The sequence below is a fragment of the Citrus clementina genome, unplaced genomic scaffold (genome assembly GCF_000493195.1).
Source record: "Citrus clementina cultivar Clemenules unplaced genomic scaffold, Citrus_clementina_v1.0 scaffold_3, whole genome shotgun sequence".
Classification (NCBI taxonomy): domain Eukaryota; kingdom Viridiplantae; phylum Streptophyta; class Magnoliopsida; order Sapindales; family Rutaceae; genus Citrus; species Citrus x clementina.
The window spans coordinates 32,534,267-32,554,407 of record NW_006262339.1 but is presented as its reverse complement, the minus strand read 5'-3'; the positions used below and the strand labels follow the sequence as shown (position 1 = coordinate 32,554,407).

The window sequence follows — 20,141 nt, the reverse complement described above, 5'->3', positions numbered from 1 at the left end:
TCTCTTTTTTTTTTAAAAAAAGAAATTAAGAATAAGAGTGAACTACTATGAAATTAGTGAGTTCTAATTAGTTTAATTAATAAATCTTTATACTAAACTAAGAGATTTAGATTTTAATCATGTTCACGTGCATAAGTAGTTACTCGACTTGCTTCCTTGTTGCCTTTCTAACTAATATCATAATAATAACATAAACCTGATTAGACTTGTGAATTTAGAATTCTAAACTGAGTACACTAGGCTCGACGAAGTTGAACTCGATTGATTTCGGCTTTGCTCCTCTTTTATTTATTTATTTTTTTAAAAATCTTTATTCATTTAATAAAAGGTTGCATGTGTTAAATAGGAAACAAAAATAATCAATAAAAGATATTTAACTATGCTGCTTAACAAAAGACTACAAAGTTGTAAACCAATATAATTAATTCCTAAGAGGGATATTATCTCTTTATCACCTAACTTCTTCTAATATATCACTTTATTAGTAATTTTTTTTAATAATTACATTTTTGCAGTTTAATATTCTAACTTTTATCATTTTACTTGCTAAAAATAACTAAATTTTTCGTAAAATTTATACTAAAGGTCTATTTTACCCCTAAATTGTGAAAATAAGTTCAATCTTCTAAATCAATAAAAAATAAAGTTACTTACACACAAAGTGATAATACTTTTATCAATTGATAAAATTGTAAATATTATAATACTTCTAGCTTAATAAACTAAAATTCTTGAAATATCCATGGGACATCATTAATTTCTTAATGGACTTAACTTTGATGATAAAGTGATCATCAAATGATTATATCCCTTCTTAAAATAAAATGGTTCCATGAAAGAAAGCAATTTAAATAACTTCTAAGCTAAGTAGATCTCAGCAAATGAGGAAATAAATTAATAATGTAAAAGTTAGAATATAGATGAAGATGACACCCCTGCGCTTATACAATAAAAGCCCTTCGCCAATACTTCGGATGAATCAGAAACCAAAATAATTAAACTGTTATAGGCATGAATAACAAATTACATATACATTACAACCCCCGCGCGGCGGGGGGAGAATATTATCACTGAAATTCGATTTTGGGGTCAATGCCATGGCGACCTTCATCAACAAGAGCCAAACTTAACATTTCGGTACAAAACTGATCATCTGGCTTCAGCCACAGTGCCTGATTTGCAGATTAGAATGAAAAAGCAAATCAATGATCCATAAAATGCAGAGAGATTAGAGTTGTCCTTTCAACAGTGGATGACTACGATAGACAGTAAGCTTATTCCACATGAAGGAAACAGCAAGAGTACTTTTTAGTTTACCTTGTGATAATATGTAATGGCAGCAGAAAAGTTATCCTGCACAAGAGAGCCAGAAGAAACGAATTCATTATCATAGACTCTAGCAGTTTTCTGAATGCAAGGGTGAAGATCTGACAATAGTTTTTTAAAACTCTAAACAGTAGACACTAGATGCATCCAATAAACTAGTATTTGGTAACAAATACCACTTGATTAATTGGCTAACTACTCCTCACAACAGCAGAATATTCATAGGTACACAAGTTTTCATTGAAAAATGAATTAATAGCAAATTCACCATACCTGCAAATGGTAAGTGTAAGCAAGACCTGCATAGGTGCTCAAGCTTCTATTCAACAACGTCAGCGCTCGCTCATAACAGGATATTGCCTCGTGATACATCCTGAAACATGATAGATTCTAAAATCAGGTTCAATAAACAGTAAGTCAAATGTATGTTTAGATTAGTAATACCAGAAGTGAACATAAATCCACCACCTACTAAGACGGAAAAAAGCACAAACATTAAAAAAATTACTATTCCATCAAGAGATAATATATAAACTAATAGCATATGAACTACCCCGTAGAGAGTAGACCAATCCATAATCTGGCATATCCTTATTTAACTATTTGCATCAAGTCCTTTTCGGAAGTGCTATAGATACAACTACTAGGGCTCCTAGTAGTCTCTCGAGCTTATTGGGCAAAGCTGATCATAAGCAGCCATGTTATAAGGAACATTATACTTCTGTCTTATATCTTCATGCTGCTCATGATCTCATATGATGCAAACTGAAAAATCTTACATTATTATACTATACTCGAATCCCTAAAATAAAATGCATTTATCAAGATAAAGGTGATCTTCCATTTGAAAATTTAGCCAAAAAAAAAAAAATCTAGATAGCTGAATGATATTTCATGTACAATTCAACAAAAACACAATAAAATAAAGGAAAAATATCTTGAATAGGCAATAGAGCAAGAAGACACAAGTGAGACAGCCTATTCCACAAAAATTAAACTTACTTTAATTTCCTGTAAGCATGTGCAAGATTCACCACAGTTGGTTCCCACATTTCACTTAAAGAGGAAGGAATGTGTGCCAAGGTCTTCTCAAACCACCACACAGCTTTGTTATACCTACAAGTGCTTCAATTACTTGCTGGTCAAACCAGTGATTGGAAACTCATACAAAAGCCATAACATATAACAATAAAAAGAGCACAATTCCTGTAAGGCATGGTTTGGGATTGAGTTGGACAACTGTATCTTAAAAGTTAAAGCACTAAAGTGTTTGATAAACACTAGTTGAAGTAGCTTGGAAGTTAAGTTGATTTGATTTTCCACTTGTATGATGAAAAATCTATTATATCATTACTAATTTTGTCAAAATTATTATTTAAAAATTATTTTACTACATACTACTAACTTCTATTTAATATTATTAACTTTTATTCAAAAGTTACAGCTTTTTTCCTACAGCAGCTGTAGCCTAAAAGCTACATCATCTCAATACCAAACAACGCCTAAGTTTAACTCGGCTAGAATTTCATATACCCAAGTAATAATCTTATTAAAAAAGAAACACTAATAAGGTAAACAGATCATCGGAAAAAAGTAACTCAAGTGAACCAAACATCCTTACTCCTTCATGTGGTAAGCAACAACCCCGAGTTCATTGTACACAAGCGGATCTGATGGGCATATGGTCTTTGCCTGCATGAAAAACTGGAGAAAGGACAGCTATTCAGAATTTCAACAAGATATTCAAAGAATTATCACTAAGAGATTCAGATGAAGGAGACCCTGTTTTAACAACAAAGGAAAATGGACGATATGACCAAAATTATAATTACACAGGTCTCAGAATCATGAATAAATATTGTGATTAGCATCAGTTAAAAGTTGTAACAATTAAACAAAGAGGAAAGAAGTTGTATTCACATTAAATCCAAAGATCCAGAGAGAAAAAAGAAACCGGAGAGATAACATCAACTAGCAAATCACATAGACCAACATCTGAATATCCAACAATCAGACTCCATATTGCAAAACAAACAACCTCTTAAGAGTTCTCACTGAAATCTAAAGAAAAAAAATGAAAAGCAGCCTATATTTAGGAGAAGGCAATAAACCTGTTCGGCAAGCTTAAAGCTGTGAGTTCGCATGTACTCCATTCCAATGTACAATGTTGGTAAATGGCACCTGGAATAAGAGAACGTCAAGATTCAACCTGTAAAAAGACGGTTCATAGTGATAAGAGTACTCCCACAACACAATGCATACCATCACTAAACAATAAACAATGAAATTCGTTGATCTTTACGACCATATAACTACTCATGACAGTGTGGTTTATCACCAAAATAGAAAGACATTACATTTAAGACTAATTTTAGTCAACTTACAACGTTTCTCAAGAAGAAATATGGAATTCAAATGTGAATCATTCATAAAAAGTTCATATTGGTAAAACAGTTTGATGCAGTGGAAGTTTAATGTTCAAAATATTCCGTTGATTCTAGAAAATACCGGAACAAAAGAACAACTAAATTCACGTTGATTCAAAAGAATACCGTGAATTTAGGGGTTAAGACTCGTTGATTCCGTAGAATACCAAGAATTAACTGTTCAAATACTCACAAAGAGATTTGAAAATTGAAATATTATTAAACTCAAAATTCTCTGCTTGTAAAAGATACAAAAGACACTTATTTATACTAAGTAAGACTTATCCTAATATGATTAGAAAATCTATTTTAATAAGACTTATGCCTAAATTAGGAATATTACCCAAATAAGCAATACCTAAACAATAAGACTCTAAATAGGAAACCAAATTAAACTAGAATACAAATTAATTAAAATATTCCTAAATATTATACATTTAAATATAATTAGGATTTCTTCAATTTCTTGCTCTGCATCATTCCCGCCAGGTTGGAGAAAATTCGTCCTCGAATTTTGTATGTTGTAGTCTTCAAGAACATCTTCATGTGCATAAGGATTAATTTTTAAAACAGAGCTTCGACATAGACGACGAACTTTAAATTTTCCAACTTTTGTAATAACGTCCATCCAATCACTCCAATGGCGTAAAATAAATTCTTCTATCAACAACTTCTCCAATAATGTCTTCTCATATTGTTCGTGTCGAACTTCAACATAGTTAAGGAAAAATGATTTCTTCTTATAATCCACTAACTGTTGAAAAATATCACAACTCTTTTTGTCTTCTTTCGGCAAATCAAGAGAACAATAAGAGATTGTATCAATAACTATCTCTCTCTCCTCCACAAGATCAAAAGATGGATAAACAATTACCTCTCCTTGTCCCACAATATCAAGATACTCATCAAATTTCGGCGATTGATCCAAATCAATATTGTCTTTGTGTTGAGGATTTGTTGTAGACATGAATGACCAATTAATATTCTCCTCGGAAGGAATAATATTGTCGAAAGGAACAAAGTTACAATTTTCCTCATTATCTTCATAACAAACATCATCGTGAACAACTTCATCAAATCCATATGCATGCTTTATGGGTAAGGATTTTCTATCTCGAATTTTCTCTAAATCTTGAGAAATTGAACACAAAATCCTCAACATCTTAACTAAAACATCTCTCAAGATGAAATCTTCACATCGATATTGTGATTTCATGATATAATTTTTTTCTTTTTTTTTCCTATGTTTTTTTGGTGTTGTTTGGGGTTTTTTTTTTTGAACTAAACGGAAAAAAACAAAAAAGGAAAAAAGGAAAGGTTTGGTGGTAGATGGAGTTAGATTGGTGAGACCAGGTTTTGCTCTGATACCAAACTGATGCAGCGGAAGTTTAATGTTCAAAATATTCCGTTGATTCTAGAGAATACCGGAACAAAAGAACAACTAAATTCACGTTGATTCAAAAGAATACCGTGAATTTAGGGGTTAAGACTCATTGATTCCGTAGAATACCAAGAATTAACTGTTCAAATACTCACAAAGAGATTTGAAAATTAAAATATTATTAAACTCAAAATTCTCTGCTTGTAAAAGATACAAAAGACACTTATTTATACTAAGTAAGACTTATCCTAATATGATTAGAAAATCTATTTTAATAAGACTTATGCCTAAATTAGGAATATTACCCAAATAAGCAATACCTAAACAATAAGACTCTAAATAGGAAACCAAATTAAACTAGAATACAAATTAATTAAAATATTCCTAAATATTATACATTTAAATATAATTAGGATTTCTTCAATTTCTTGCTCTGCATCACAGTTTATTAAACATGTAGGGCATAATCTGAGTAAAAAACTTTTACTAAATCAAAAGGGAAAAAAAAAATATCTTGGTTGACGACCCATGAAACCCAATTTTTTTAGCGGCAGTGCTCTTGAAACATATTAAGCTGAAGCAATTGAAATTTCAAGGATTACATGAAACCTAATAGAAATGTGGGGGACCAAAAAAATATTTTATCCACACGATTATACACCCAAAGCACACTGTTCTTCAATTGAACGAGAATTGAGTGATATCAAGATAAGCACAATTAACCAAACCCAACCCTTAGGATATCTTTCAGAGACCAAAAAAGGAAAAAGAAAGGCAAAAATTAAATTCCAAAAGTGTTCTGGAACTTGCTCAAAAGCAAGTTAGTGGCTTTGTCCTTGTCCTCATTGCATGAATATGCTGATCCAAGGAAAGAAGAATCAGAAAGGTACAGAAATGAATATATAATGCTTAAAATTACCCTGGAAACAAACGAGCAGCTGTGCGATAACCCAACATTGCTTGATCACCCTCTTCTTGAGCAGCAAAAGCATTTCCATAACCTATCCAAGCAGGGGCGAATGTCCCATCAAGATTTGTAGCCTTGCTGTAGTGAATGGAGCCAACAAGCAATTAGATATCTCTAGATAACATTTCAAACCTTGTCTCAAAGCCATAAATGATATATTTAATAAGAGCAACAGACAAATGATGCATTTACTTTCTTGAATTAAAATGGACAGAAATCGAAATAGGCTGGAATGTGGAATCTGAATAGGGAATGGGAATTAGAATACATTGTTTACTTGAGCTATATGAATTGAAATTGGAATCGGAATCGGAATGAGCTGCATTCCCATTTACTATTTACTTTACCTTGTAATCAGAATGCATTATTGCAAGTTACCATAATGCCCTTAGTTAAAATTGTATATTTTTCACTAATAAAACAAATAAATAAACATTTCTAAGAAAAATATATACATGTTTATTACAATAGAGCATAATACTATAAATTTTAGAATAAATTAGTTGTTTTTGTTGTTGTTATTATTATTACTACTACTACTGTTATTATTACATTCATTATTATTATTAATTATTATTAATATTACTACTATTATTAATATTATTTATTGGTAAAAAAGGAATATTTAATTTCTTTAAGGATAAAAGTGTCAATTCATTTCCCATTCTGTTAGACCCATGAAAATTTATGTTAGGCGCAAATATAAAGGGGCAGGGGCTGTTTAGCAATTTTAGGGGCAGGGGCAATTTAGTAACTTTATTATTAATTAGGGTTTAGCTATAAATAAGAGATTATGGAGTCATTTAGGGTTTATGTTGAGTTTTGTCTGGTATTAGGAACTATTAGGAGCTTTGGGAGAGATTGACCTACCTCTCGAATTGTAGGTCAGGATTGATTGTTTGTTTTCTTTTGATTTAATCAATAAAAGTCAGCCCTAATTTAGCCCTAAGTCCTATCAAAGTGGTATCAGAGCAAGAATCCTGAGACAATGGCAGCAAAGAAAGTGGACGTGCTTGAAGAAAAATTAGAAGCGGAGATTGGATTGCTCAAGGCCACCATTGACGAGCGATTTAATAGCGTTCAACAAAAATTTTCATCCCTTGAAGCCATGTTGCTGAAATTAATAGAACTCCACCTCAACCCACCACTGGCAATATCAACAGGCCAAGGTAGTGTGGCGGGAGAAGGATCTGGCGACACGAAACCCGTGCTTTGTGACGGCACAAAGGGTGGAGGGCCGAAAACCACCAGTCTTACTCAGCTAAGGGCAAGAGTTCACGGCGAATTTGGTGGCAAGGAGGTCAGCCTAGGGGACTTACGGCCTAGGGGAGCCTTTCCTGACGTTGGGTGTGGCGAAGAAGGCTGGGTTGCGGCTGGGGGCGGTGGATCTGAGGGTTACGCAGTTGGAGGAGGTAGTTTAGGGTTGGGAATCGGTGTTTTAGCATCGGAATGGGGCGCACCGGAGTCGGGGGTGGCCGGGGTTGGCGACTCGGCGACGTTTGGGGGTGACTCAGGGCCTGGGCAGGCCAAATTTTGGGCTGGGCAGGGCCGTTTTGGGCCAAGGCAGGCCGGGCAGGGCTGTTGTGGACCGGGGCAGGCTGGATTTAGGCCTGTGCAGGGCGGTTTTGGGTCTGGACAGGTCGGATTTAGGGGCGGATGGCTAGGAGGAGGGGTTACCGGTGAGAAAGAGAGCGGTTATGACTAGAATGCAGTTGGGCGAGGGATTTCAGCCCAATATGGGGCTGGGCAAGGACCAAGGAGAATTTTGGGCTGGGTCTTCGGGATTTGCGGAAAATAGAGTAGACTCAGGAGGTTGGAGACCTTTAATGGCGCGAAATTGGGCGGGGCTGACTCAATTTGGAGCCGATTTTGGGGTAAGGAAACTAAAAATGCTCATTTTTGAAGGTGAGGATGCCTATGGATGGGTGTATAGGGAAGAGCGCTATTTCGCCATCAATGGACTCTCAGAAGGGGAAAAACTGATGGCGGCTGCATTATGTCTGGAGGGAAAGACCCTTATGTGGTTTCAGTGGCGGGAACAACAACAACCATTGAGGCCGTGGGGTGAATTTGAGGACCGGCTGTTGGAGAGGTTTCGGGCCACTCAAGAGGGAGATTTGCACGAACAATTTTTTGTCTTGATCCAAGAGAAAACAGTCATGGAGTATAGAAAAAAGCTTGAGCTGCTGTCGGGACGTCTAGGGGACATCTCAGAGGCAGTGTTGGAAGGGAATTTTATGAAGGGACCAAAGCCAGAAATCCGAGCTGTGCTACGCTTGCTAAGGCCAAGAGGGTTAGGGGACTCAATGGAGTTGGCACAAAGAATTGCGGATAAGAACACAGCAGCAGTTTCTTGGATTCCACCTTGAGGACAAGGTGTCTTTTTGGGAGGGGAGTAATGTTAGACCCATGAAAATTTATGTTAGGCGCAAATATAAAGGGGCAGGGGCAATTTAGTAACTTTATTATTAATTAGGGTTTAGCTATAAATAAGAGATTATGGAGTCATTTAGGGTTTATGTTGAGTTTTGTCTGATATTAGGAACTATTAGGAGCTTTGGGAGAGATTGACCTACCTCTCGAATTGTAGGTCAGGATTGATTGTTTGTTTTCTTTTGATTTAATCAATAAAAGTCAGCCCTAATTTAGCCCTAAGTCCTATCACATTCCTACCCCCATGGCAATGGGATTCCAATACTACGGTCCCAAAATTGTAGGCCCCACCCAAAATCAATTCTAATTCCTTCATGTTTGTAGCAAGTAAACACAATCAATCATCCCCATTCCCCATTCCGATTCCCCAATTCAAGAATGAAATGCACCCTAAAACTTTTGCAGGGTGGAGCAAGCTCAAATTTTTTTTTTTTTTGGTTAATTGGAAACTGTAACAACAATAATAATAATAATGAAGAAGAATCAAACCCAAAAAGAAAAAGACAAAAATCTTCCCTACCAAGAAGAAACCCAAAAACTATACAATTGAAAATATTATAATAAAGGTAATCAATATTACTGAACTCCACAAATATTAAACTGCATATATAATGCATCACACAAAAGAGGCTTTTCAACATTTTGACAATTAAAGAGCCAAGAACACTGTGTGAAGAGAAGATTTCCGAAATCTAGCATCACAGGTTGACAGAATAACAAGGCCCCTAAAATGCAAAGAAAACAGACATAATAGAATCTCATAATATAAGGATCTCTCGGGATATAATATAAAAGCTTTTCCTCTTTCATAATATCACATATGAAAAAAACCAATACCTACAAGCTTCAATATTGAAATCAGCAGAGGCAATAAAAGATGGATAGATTAATTATAGGGCCTCAGTTTACCCAATAATGCATAATCCTTACCTGAAATAACGTCGTGATTGATCATATTTCTTTATACAATAGTAGTAGCAACCAACTGCAAACCACGACAAAGCCCTAAAAAATGAAAAGTCTTCATAAGCTAACAATATAATACTCAAAGAGTACTTTAAATTAGAAGTTCATATTAATATAAAAAACAGTCAATCTAATAGCAAAAATGCTTTCATTATTTGACACTTCCAAAGTTTTCTAGAAAGAGAAGAAGAAAAAAGAGGAAATGCTTACTTTTGAGGATAATCCTTCACTAAATTGCATGCCATCAGATATAGTTCATTTGAATGTCCAAGTTCCATAGCAGCAGCTAAGTGCACGAAGGTACATTTCAGATGGAAAGGGTCTTTCTCAAGTAATCTGGGGAAACAAAAACAAAAGGAAAGAAAAAGGTCATACAGCATCTCAAGAACAATGCAGCCATATTTTCTTCATTTCTTCACCAACTTACACAGAAGTTAGTTCAAAGCATTTTTGGTATTCTCCACACTGATGATAGTACTCAGCTTTGCAGGCTAAAAGATCAGTATTGTTTTTTAGACTGTGTGAGAAGGACGAGCTCGAATGGACACTATCGCATTTTTCTTTCTCAATCTCTCTAAATTTGGCTTCTATAACATTCTCCTTGTCATACTGATAAAACAAAGGGAGACAGGAAAGAAGAAAGAAAGAAATTGTTCAGTGCACTCAAACACAGCAAAAAGAATCAATATCAGAAAACAGAAGGGACGTTTACATTTGGAAGAGCATATAATGAGCTTGCATACAGTTCACCTTTTTATCAAGCATGAGTAAAATGAAGAAAGCCATCCATCTTCAGAGCCAAATTCCAATGATGAAAGTAAACTTGTTTCTGAAATTCAACAGTAAATCCAATAATTTAAAGCATTAGCCTGTCGTAACATGTTCCATGAAAAATCAAATGCTAGTAGAACACAGCCAAAGAAAGTTTTACCAAATTAAATTTCTATCAACATGTTCGTGTGTGATTATAATTTTCTTTATGTGTGTGCGCATGCGCACGTGGCCGTGTAAGAACTAGAATTCAAACTGTAAACATTGTCATAATCCACTTCTCAGATGAAATAAACAGATGACTAGGAGAAAACTAAATCATTACCTAGCTCGCATGTTAGCATGTGATTTTCAATAAGGCATTCCAAAGCCTGCAAAAGAAATCAAGGTACAGCCATAAAGAAAAAAATCATAAAGAATGACAAAACAGCGTATCTTATACAGAACATCCAAATGAGACATCTATGTGATCAGCAGAGGTCAAATTAAAGAAAAGATTAACATTTTAATAAGAAACGGATTAAAATTTTATTAAGAAAAGGATTAAAATTTTATTAAAAAAAGAAAAAAGACAAGCCTAGCTCAAAAAATCTAGGCCCTCTTTTGAGTAATTTTCTAATCCTTGAGAAGGCAAAATAGTTTCAAGAGGTTGTAATATTTTGCTTAGAACGTCATTTCTGAGCTTTATGCAGCCACAAAATTCAAGGGAAGGAGTTTCAAGAAGAGGACGCTTCCCCCAACAGCTTATCCCCAAGGAGGGCAGAAAAAAAACAATAACATTGATAACATGTCATGCATACCTCATAACACAAAGGATCAGCTTTGATTGCTGCTTTATACCTTAAATCATTATGTAAAAATATAGTAAGCCTTTGTATGAACCATAGTGTTTTAATTCAACAAAACTGAGAGAATAGAGCAAAATGAATTGAACAGAATAGAGCAGATATACTGACAAACGAAACACCAAAGAAAAGCTAATTAAGGCTATAAAACGATACCATAATAGTTACTAAAGAAAAAGAGTTGAGGAAAGCACCCAACTTACTGAAATACATGCAAGCTTTCAATCAGATAATAAAATGAGGCCACTAATTCAGACAGCATAAAACTCTAAAACAAACATCCAGGTGTAGGTAACCACATGGAGTGAAGCATAGCTGATCTGCCAATTGAATCTTGTTACATTTGATTTAAAACCACCTTTCTATACTATTACTCCTTAATGTTCTAAAAATGCTGCATATGAAAGTTGGTAATGAAACAAGATGAAAGAGGAAGCAAATAAGTTCCTCTGTCATTAGAGCTGAATTTAGTAATGAGGTATTGCAGCCAAAAGTTCATCTGAGTTCAGGAGTAGGAAAGAGTGAACCAATAGAAGACCAGAATTGTGGTTGGAAACAAAAACCATTCAGGATACCAAAAAAAAAAAAAATGTAGAATATCTCATTCATGTGGCAGTTAATTTGGCAATCAACCTCTTTGAAAAAGCAAATTCGGCAATCAACCTCTTTGAGAAAGCAGAACAGAACCAATAGCCTTATTGAACTAAATCATCCCAGCATATACTACTATTCGTCTGTCACCAAAGCAACTCCAGAAGACATGGGATGTTAACATTTTAAACTGTCTTATCAAACTTTTGCATTGATTTATATCAAGGAAAGTTGTCTAGACTAACCAATCTATATATAGATATTTCTTCAAGTAGTATCTAAACAAACTCCTTGGTTATTAACCACATATATCAAACATTCATGCATTCAGAAAAAATCTGCTCAGTAATGAAATCAAAGATAAATTTACTTATGCCCAACTTACACAAGTTTATAACAATGTTCAATTTTTTTCATTAAATCAATGAAGTCATTTCCTTTCTTTAACAGTACGTTAAATTACTGCACCTAATTTACTATAACATAAGACAGTTAGACAGTATAAGCTAGTATCATTTTGACTGAAAAACTAAGGGAAAATAACATAAAGCACTATACAATTAAGCAGAACGATTTTCAGTAAATTGATCGCAAAAAACTAACCACAGCCGAGCTTGGGCACGATTTTCCAAGGCTTCATATGCTTTGCCTCTCAAAAAGCATATAGCTGAAGAGATCTGTAATAGAAAAAAGAAATGTTGGGCAAAGAATACAACAAATGTGCAACAAATTAAAAAATAAAAGGCCAAATAAAATGAGATTGCAAAGAAAAACTTACATTGATTTCTCTGTCTTCCCCATCTTTATCTAAGTACATGACATTGCTATCCTTTGTGTCATAAACATTCCCATCTTCATCAGCCTTAGCATCACCGAGCATCGACAAACACTGTTCCCACTCCTTCAGTTCCTCCTAATTATACAAAGGACAGACCAGAAATAAATAAGAAAAAGAAAAACTACCCAGCTGTATAAACAAATAGACATTCAAGAAAAAATTGATCAAACTTATTCAGCTCAAAGTGGATAATTTCGTCTTAATTGCTTAAAATCTAGTTTTCATTTTCTTAAAACACTCACGACATGCAAATTTGCTAGAGCAATTCAATTTCCACGTATTTCTCATTGAAATTCTTTTGTCATGTAATATAAAGAACACAAATTTCAAGCTGAAATTTTCAAAATTTCCCTTTTTCATAACACAATAAAACCCAGAAACGCAAAAAGCATGAACCCCAAATCCGAAATTCAAATTTTCTAATGCAATCAAAAAAACAGAATTTTACCAGACACTTAGCAGCCAAGTAACGAAAGCGGAGGTCACGGAGCACAATTTTCGAGGCGTTAAGGAGGTGAAATGCACGGCGGTAGTGGCGACCAAGGAACAGAGCCTGAGCCTGCATGTACACGTCAGCAGGGTCATTGGTTAAAGCGGCGACTTTATCGGCGAAAAATATGGCCGACGAGTACAAATGCTTGCTCACACAGTCGCGAACCACTCCTCGAAGCTTCTCTATTTCTTCTTCTCTCATTATGAAATTGGAGATCTAAGGGTATGTTTGGTTCTCGGGAAAGTGGCTTTTAGTCTTGTTTCTTTGTTAAGAGGGAAAAATGAGGGTTTTGTTTGAGATGGGGGGTTTTGCACAGTGAAGGAAACGACTACGACTACTTACAACTACTGTTTCCAGGTTGCATCAAACCACTAAAAAATCATCTGACGTTCACTGGAAAGCTAACCCCCCAAAAATAATCATCCCATCCTAAAACAAGAACAAAAGTTTAATAATGAATACATCACTGTTTCACAAGCTTGCAAAAATAATTTTTATGTGTAGAAGACATCACCGTTTCCCAAGCTTGCAAAAATAATGTTTACGTTTCCCAAGCTTGCAACCGGGCAAAGCTGCGTGCCAAGGCTAGCGACTCAGCAACCGAGAACAAATCGCCACCACCCACCGTCGGCAACTCGTCATCATCTCTTCTCGGTGATTTCAATTTGGGTATTTGGGCAATTCGGCAATTTCGATTGGGATTTGGCGATTTCGATTTGGGTATTTGGGTTTTGAAAATGGCATTTATATATATTTATTTTTAGGATAAAACTGTGGTGCAACTGCACTCGACCGTTGGATTTTCACTTATTTAAGTGGATCCTATTTATTTGAGTGGATCTAATGATTGGTGCAACTGTGGCACGGTACCACAATTATACTGTAACATGACCCTTATTTTTAATTTATTAAGAAACTGGGTTCGGGTTCCGGTTATTTGGTGCTACGCCCGGACCTGCTGGCGTCCAGTCCGGGCGGGTTCTCTTGACACCCCAAAGATAGGATTTTTGTTTTGGTGGCTATGAAGAAACTATATGCCTGAGTAGGCTATACTATAAAATCACTAAAATTAAGAGGGCCAACACAATAACCATAAAAAAGAAATCATAAATTTGAGTACGAGGTAACATAAAATTAACTTGTAAAATTATAGGGGTCAAAATATAAAGAGTAATGATATAGTAATAAATTTTTATATAAATTTATTTTGTACAACTGATGTGACGTTAATTTATTAGTTGAATTAAATATCTCTTGGCCCATATAATTTATTTTTATTATTTTATATTTCCATTCAACCAATGGATTAATATCACATCAATTTGTATAAGAATTTGTGAATGTATCATTACTTAAACATAAAATACGCATAACATTGCTAATGTTACTATTATGTCTCTTTTTCTTGGTTTCTTTCTTTATTATTGTTTTTTTTTATTGCTATGTTTCCTCAAGGCTAGTGATGGCGATGGGACAGGTTGAGGGTGGAATTATGATCCTTGAATCCGAACTTGATTTAGAAGCAATCCTCGAACCCACCCTATATCCGAAAAAAAAAATTAATTGGGGATAGTTTGGGTATGTCCCAAAAATCTCCAAATTGAGTGGGGATTAAAATAGGGACTTGATCCCCATTTAATTTTTATTTTAAAAAATGACTACTTTTTAAAGAAAAAATGAATAAGATTATTCATAAACCTATGACAAGATAAACAAAGAAAATAAAAAAATGTTTTAACAATTTTAACTAAATGCATAAAAATTTATCTTGTCAACCATGGACATAACCCATAAACTCTTTTAAAACAAGGATTTTTTAATATTATTCCGATGAATATAACCAGCCATCTAATTGTATTCATTAGTTTATTTGTTGGTAACATTGGCAATGATTTTATCAACTACCACAACTAAATTAGAAAGGATATTTTTAGCTATCATATGGGAAATCAATTGTTGAACGATAGACTTATTGTATACACAAAATATATTTACAGTCATGATAATGAGGTCATTCTTAAATGTCTTCATCATATGAAAATACTTGAGAATAATTATATTGTATTAAATTAAAGGTCTGTTTGGTATTGCTTTTGAAAAACTCAAAAGTGACTAAAATTTAATTTTACTATTTGGTATTTTTTAAAAATCACTTTTGGCAAAATCAACACAGCTTATAGCAGATTTTGAAAAGAAAAAAAGAAGTAAGCTTTCAAAATCTAATTTTTAGGATAAGTTTCTACATAATACAATTCCATATATATCCTTACATATATTATAAAAATTTAAAATTATCTTTATTCAATTAGGAAATAAAATTACTAAATTTAGAGAGATGATTATTAGTAATTATATTGAGATAACAAAATAAATTAATAAAAATAATTATTTTAGTTATTAATTACTAATATACACAATAAAAAATATTATATGTATGTATTTATATTTATATAATATATTTTATTTAATATTATGTCCATGTTAATCATTTAAATTCTTATAATAGCTCAACAATGAGATTTACAAAAGCACTTTTAAGAAGAAATTTTGTCAAATGTTTAATTAATTCTATTCACAACTAATTATTTTTACAGCGCAAGTAATAATAATTATTTTAAAAGTTATACAATTATCAAACTAGCCCTAAATATTGTAATAAATTTTTATTTTGATATTTATTATTTGCTGACCATTTTTTTAAATTATGTTAGTGTTTGAACTTAGGCGTCCCTGGTAAATTCCTGACACCTCGGCCGCCAAGCATATACATAGTTCGCTACTGAGTATGGTCAAGTAATTATAATCAAGGGTACTATTACAGTTTTTCGATATGTGTTGCAATTGTCAACCTATTGGGACACAAATATTTGCTTCAAGTTTATGTAAATTCATGGTAATTATTACATTTGTAAAGTTATATTATTGTATGAAATTAGCTTTCCTACAATCATGACCGTTGTGACACAAGACTATAGATCAAAAGCTTACTGCACAATTTCCAGATAAGCTTATAATCATAATGCCTGCTGGTACCACTTTTTGAACATGGTGCTTTTCAATATTAGACAGCAGTTTCAATTATAGTGTCTATGAGCTACTTAATAGAATCTATGCTTGTGTTTGCGAGTGATTCCTGGGAAATTTTTGTGTTCTCTCTAGTGCTTTTTTTGGCATAGAATATCGTGTACCGCTTTTGGAAGAAGAGTGTATTAATTAGCAAATTAAAAAGTACTTCATATTCTTTTATTTTTAGTTGAAATAATTTAAATATGTATTTTTTCTGAAAGTACACATAATCTTACATAAAGCAAAAAAGAAACTATTGGAGCGTGAATGTGTGATTTACAAATTGAAATCTTCTCACAAGTAGGGTTTATAATTAATTAAATAAAATGTATAGACTCACGATTATGAGCTATCAAGAATTAAGGCTTGAGCTTACACTAGGATTCATTTTTATGTTCGTAAAAATATTTTTTTTAAGGATTAAAATTTAAAAGTACCCCTATAACCTAGCACATTCTAACACATGACTCCAATAAGTCTCTTTTATGAGTCTTCCTATTAGTTGCTTAAATGCTTAGCATGGCTGCATGGGCAAATATTTATTCAAAAATGAAAATTATACATCACATTTATTTTAAAATTAATGTTCGATATTCTAGATTCAAATTAAGCTCTTAGAACTTCCAAATTTGATACTAATTTCGAAGTCCTCGCCTCTTTCGTTCATTTTGAATCGTATATAATCACAAAAACATTTTGCCCCATCAGCACCATGCACCTGAGCTCTACCAGATAACCCTCTGGCCAATTCAAAATTTAAAAAACACAGCTTGTTCTAAAAGGACTTCGAACTCGCTAGCTATCTCAATCTCATATCTACCTCCATATATATTAAGCACAGCACTTGTGCTGCAAGCCTGCCACTTTCCACCTGCATGCATATACATAATACAGACACTCATCATCAAAGCATGGATTGCAAAAGAATTTATCATTGCTATTCATAAAAACTTATATACTATATATATACATATCGGTTACCAAGGTCCCATAGGAGATGATTTGTCTCAAATTTCAGCGGCCAAATCTTTATGCCTTTTCTTTTCCCTTGTTAAAAAATAAATTAAACTTCCCCAAATAAAGTAACTAAATTAACCTAATCGTAGAACCCACCACCATGATTTAGATCATTCCATTTTTCGTGTTTTCCTTTATCTTCTTCTGAGCTTTTATCTATTTTCTCTGAATACATATATTTACACATACATATATTTTTCTTTCCCTCAAAATCTAAATGGCCCTTAATGAAGCCTCGCTAGAAAAAATTAACAGCTGCTGCAGCTGTGAGAGTACTTCTTCATTGCCAACATTCAGTACTACCGGCAGTAGTACTACTGTTCAAATGGTTTCGAAATCGGTATCGGATCGGCTTCTGGGGAAATTCTTTGATGCATTGCAGTATGATTTTGATTATGAGCAGAGCGGCTTGTGGTCTCCTCCGGTTCCTAGAAAGGTTTATTTGAACTCGCCGGGTAAAATGTGCTCAGATGATGAGATGTTCTCCAAGCTTAAGAGAGCAAAGAAGGCTTGTAGATGTCGATTCTTCTGCTTTAATATTGTAATTAAGCATTAATTCTAGTTACCAATTCACAATCAAATTCATTCTTAAATTTACTTTTGTTTTGTGAGAGCGATATATTATTACTATCCAGATGGGCATGTTTTAAAACTTGTTTATTTTTATGGTTTTAGCTAAATTTGCACAATTTTGTAATTTTTCATTGCTTATAAATTATTAAGTTTCTTTGGCAATTATATAAGATGAAATTACGTTAGAATGTTTGTTATACAAAAGAAGAAGGGAAAATTACTTTTTCAAAATATTCATTTAATTTCAAAACTCTTTGTTGTTCTAAAATGACAGAATCTCTCTCTTTTCTTTTGGAATTAAATAACATCCGTAATGAGAATTTTTTCTTTCCTTGTTTAATAAAAATATATTTTTTTCAAAAAAATACTTTTTTTCCTAAGCTTAATAGTGATATTTTCATTTTTTTTTTCCTTTTAAAGATGATATTTGCAGTTTTCTCATCTAGTGTGAGCTATTTGCTTTTGCTTCTTTTTGCAGGGCTTTTGATGCTTCTGAAGCTTAAAGCTTTTCTTGCTGGTCTGGTGATTAATTGGCTCATCAACTTCATCCCCATGGTCCATCAGAAAGCTTGATGATTACAACAATCTTAGCACTTGGGTCAAAAGTTTCGGGTCAAAAAAGAAACTCTCAAGTTCAAGTATGCATGTTCTTGTACGTACAACCATATATATAATTTAATAGTTTCATCTACTGCTACACTGATTTTTTCTTCGTTTATGTATATTTTAATTTTATCACATTAAATTCTTCTTTAGTCATTAGTGTTTGGGATAATTATTCAGTTATTAAAGTACTCTTCTTTATACATTTGTATTTTCAAATGGATAAATTTAAATTTTCGCCTTCATAAATCGATATATGTACTTTAATTTACCTTCAATCTACTGAAAATATTATAGATCAGTCCGTCCCTATTTAATTAGCTGCAAGAAAACAAAAAAGTTTGATCAAAATTAAAGTTTTATCGATGCAACCTCCATTTTCCATAATTTGTTGAACGGCAGATTAGAGTAAATTGAATTATGTCAATTTTATTTAGAGTAAAACATAATAAAATAATTTATTTATTTATTTATTTTCATAAAAACAGGTGTAACAACAGAGATTTTAAGTAATTTTTTAAATATGAAGACCAACCGAGCATTTTATCCAAGCCCTGGACCTCAAGAGGCATTTATCCAATTATCCCACATGTATGGAAAATTAATTAAGTACTATATTTTTTGATATTATTTGATCTAAGATCCTAAATTTTATTACGGCCTGGAAAAATTATTAAGTCGCTATTATACTATCAAACTATATAAGTTAATAATTTATCTGATCATTACAATATTAAATCATATGTCTTAATATTTTTTCAGAATTAATAAATTCGGAATCTTAGATTGGATCATTTTTAAAAGTACTTAAATACCGTAAGTTCTTTTCTGGGTATTCACAAATATATTCTCCAAGATTCTGAACAAAGTAATGCCGCAGTTCAGATTTTGAATGATAATAAAAATGACCCATCAGCAGACATAATCTGCAATCTGCATGTGAGCAAAAGGGAATTTCAGACTGAGGTTTTACTGCTAAAGCCTGAGATCTTAAATTACTGATTTTTAAATGTAATTACACTCTCTAACGGTTCGTCCGAGATCCAAAGGAGATGCCAACTTTATATATGATTATATGTACATCATCTTTGTCTTTAATGACTTGAATTTGATTCCTTTCCCTTACTTTTTCCTAAATCGAAGCTGAGGCTTCAATTTGAGATAGATATATTTTTAGTTTTAATTTTAGTTATTAATTAATTGTACTCTACATGAGCATGATCACTACTTGCTTGACGCTTTGCCACCAAAAATGAATGCACGTAAACTGGTTTTTTTGTAATTTTGTGCCTTTGAAAATAATAATAATACTGTTTCAGTAATCTCAATCACCTCAGCATATTGTGATCCGCACAAGCAATTTTTTGAAGATCATTTCAGTGTGCGCGCGCAAATAAAATTTAATTTCAGTGTATTCTTTGATTCATTGTAAATTCTCTCTTTCTATTATCATTAACATAATAATTAATAGAAATAAAATATTAAAATCTATTTAATAATGAATTTCAAGTAATATACAAAATTCAATTAATGAACCAAAAGGAACGCAGATAATTTTTTTTATACAACAATTGCATGGCCAACAGAGTAACATTTCAAGTATATGGTTTACCAAAATTTTTAAAACCGAGTATTTTTAATTATTTAGAATCAAATTAAAACTCCCTCAAAGTTTTTTTTTTAGTTTTTTATTTCTTAAAAATAAATGAAAAAACTACTCAATTTTACCCAACGGTCATAAATTTAATTGTTTTCTTTAAAAAAAAATTACGATGAGAAGAAATATAACAGAGCTATATCTGGATAATCAAAATCTAAACTGCAGAGAAACCGAGATCTATCAAA

At 32.9% G+C, this 20,141-nt stretch overlaps 1 protein-coding gene across 1 annotated transcript; it reads right to left on the bottom strand.

The window, feature by feature from the left end:
• Positions 1-892: 892 nt before the first annotated feature.
• Positions 893-13,747, bottom strand: LOC18046520 (anaphase-promoting complex subunit 6). The gene is given in 16 exon segments (XM_024188688.1): positions 893-1,172; positions 1,318-1,353; positions 1,600-1,699; positions 2,329-2,442; positions 2,948-3,030; positions 3,438-3,507; positions 6,053-6,178; positions 9,464-9,538; positions 9,710-9,835; positions 9,927-10,108; positions 10,243-10,328; positions 10,596-10,641; positions 11,071-11,110; positions 12,310-12,383; positions 12,485-12,619; positions 12,993-13,747. Coding segments are annotated over 16 exon segments (1,644 nt in total). The 5' UTR covers positions 13,239-13,747; the 3' UTR covers positions 893-1,067.
• Between the last annotated feature and the right edge of the window lie 6,394 nt (positions 13,748-20,141).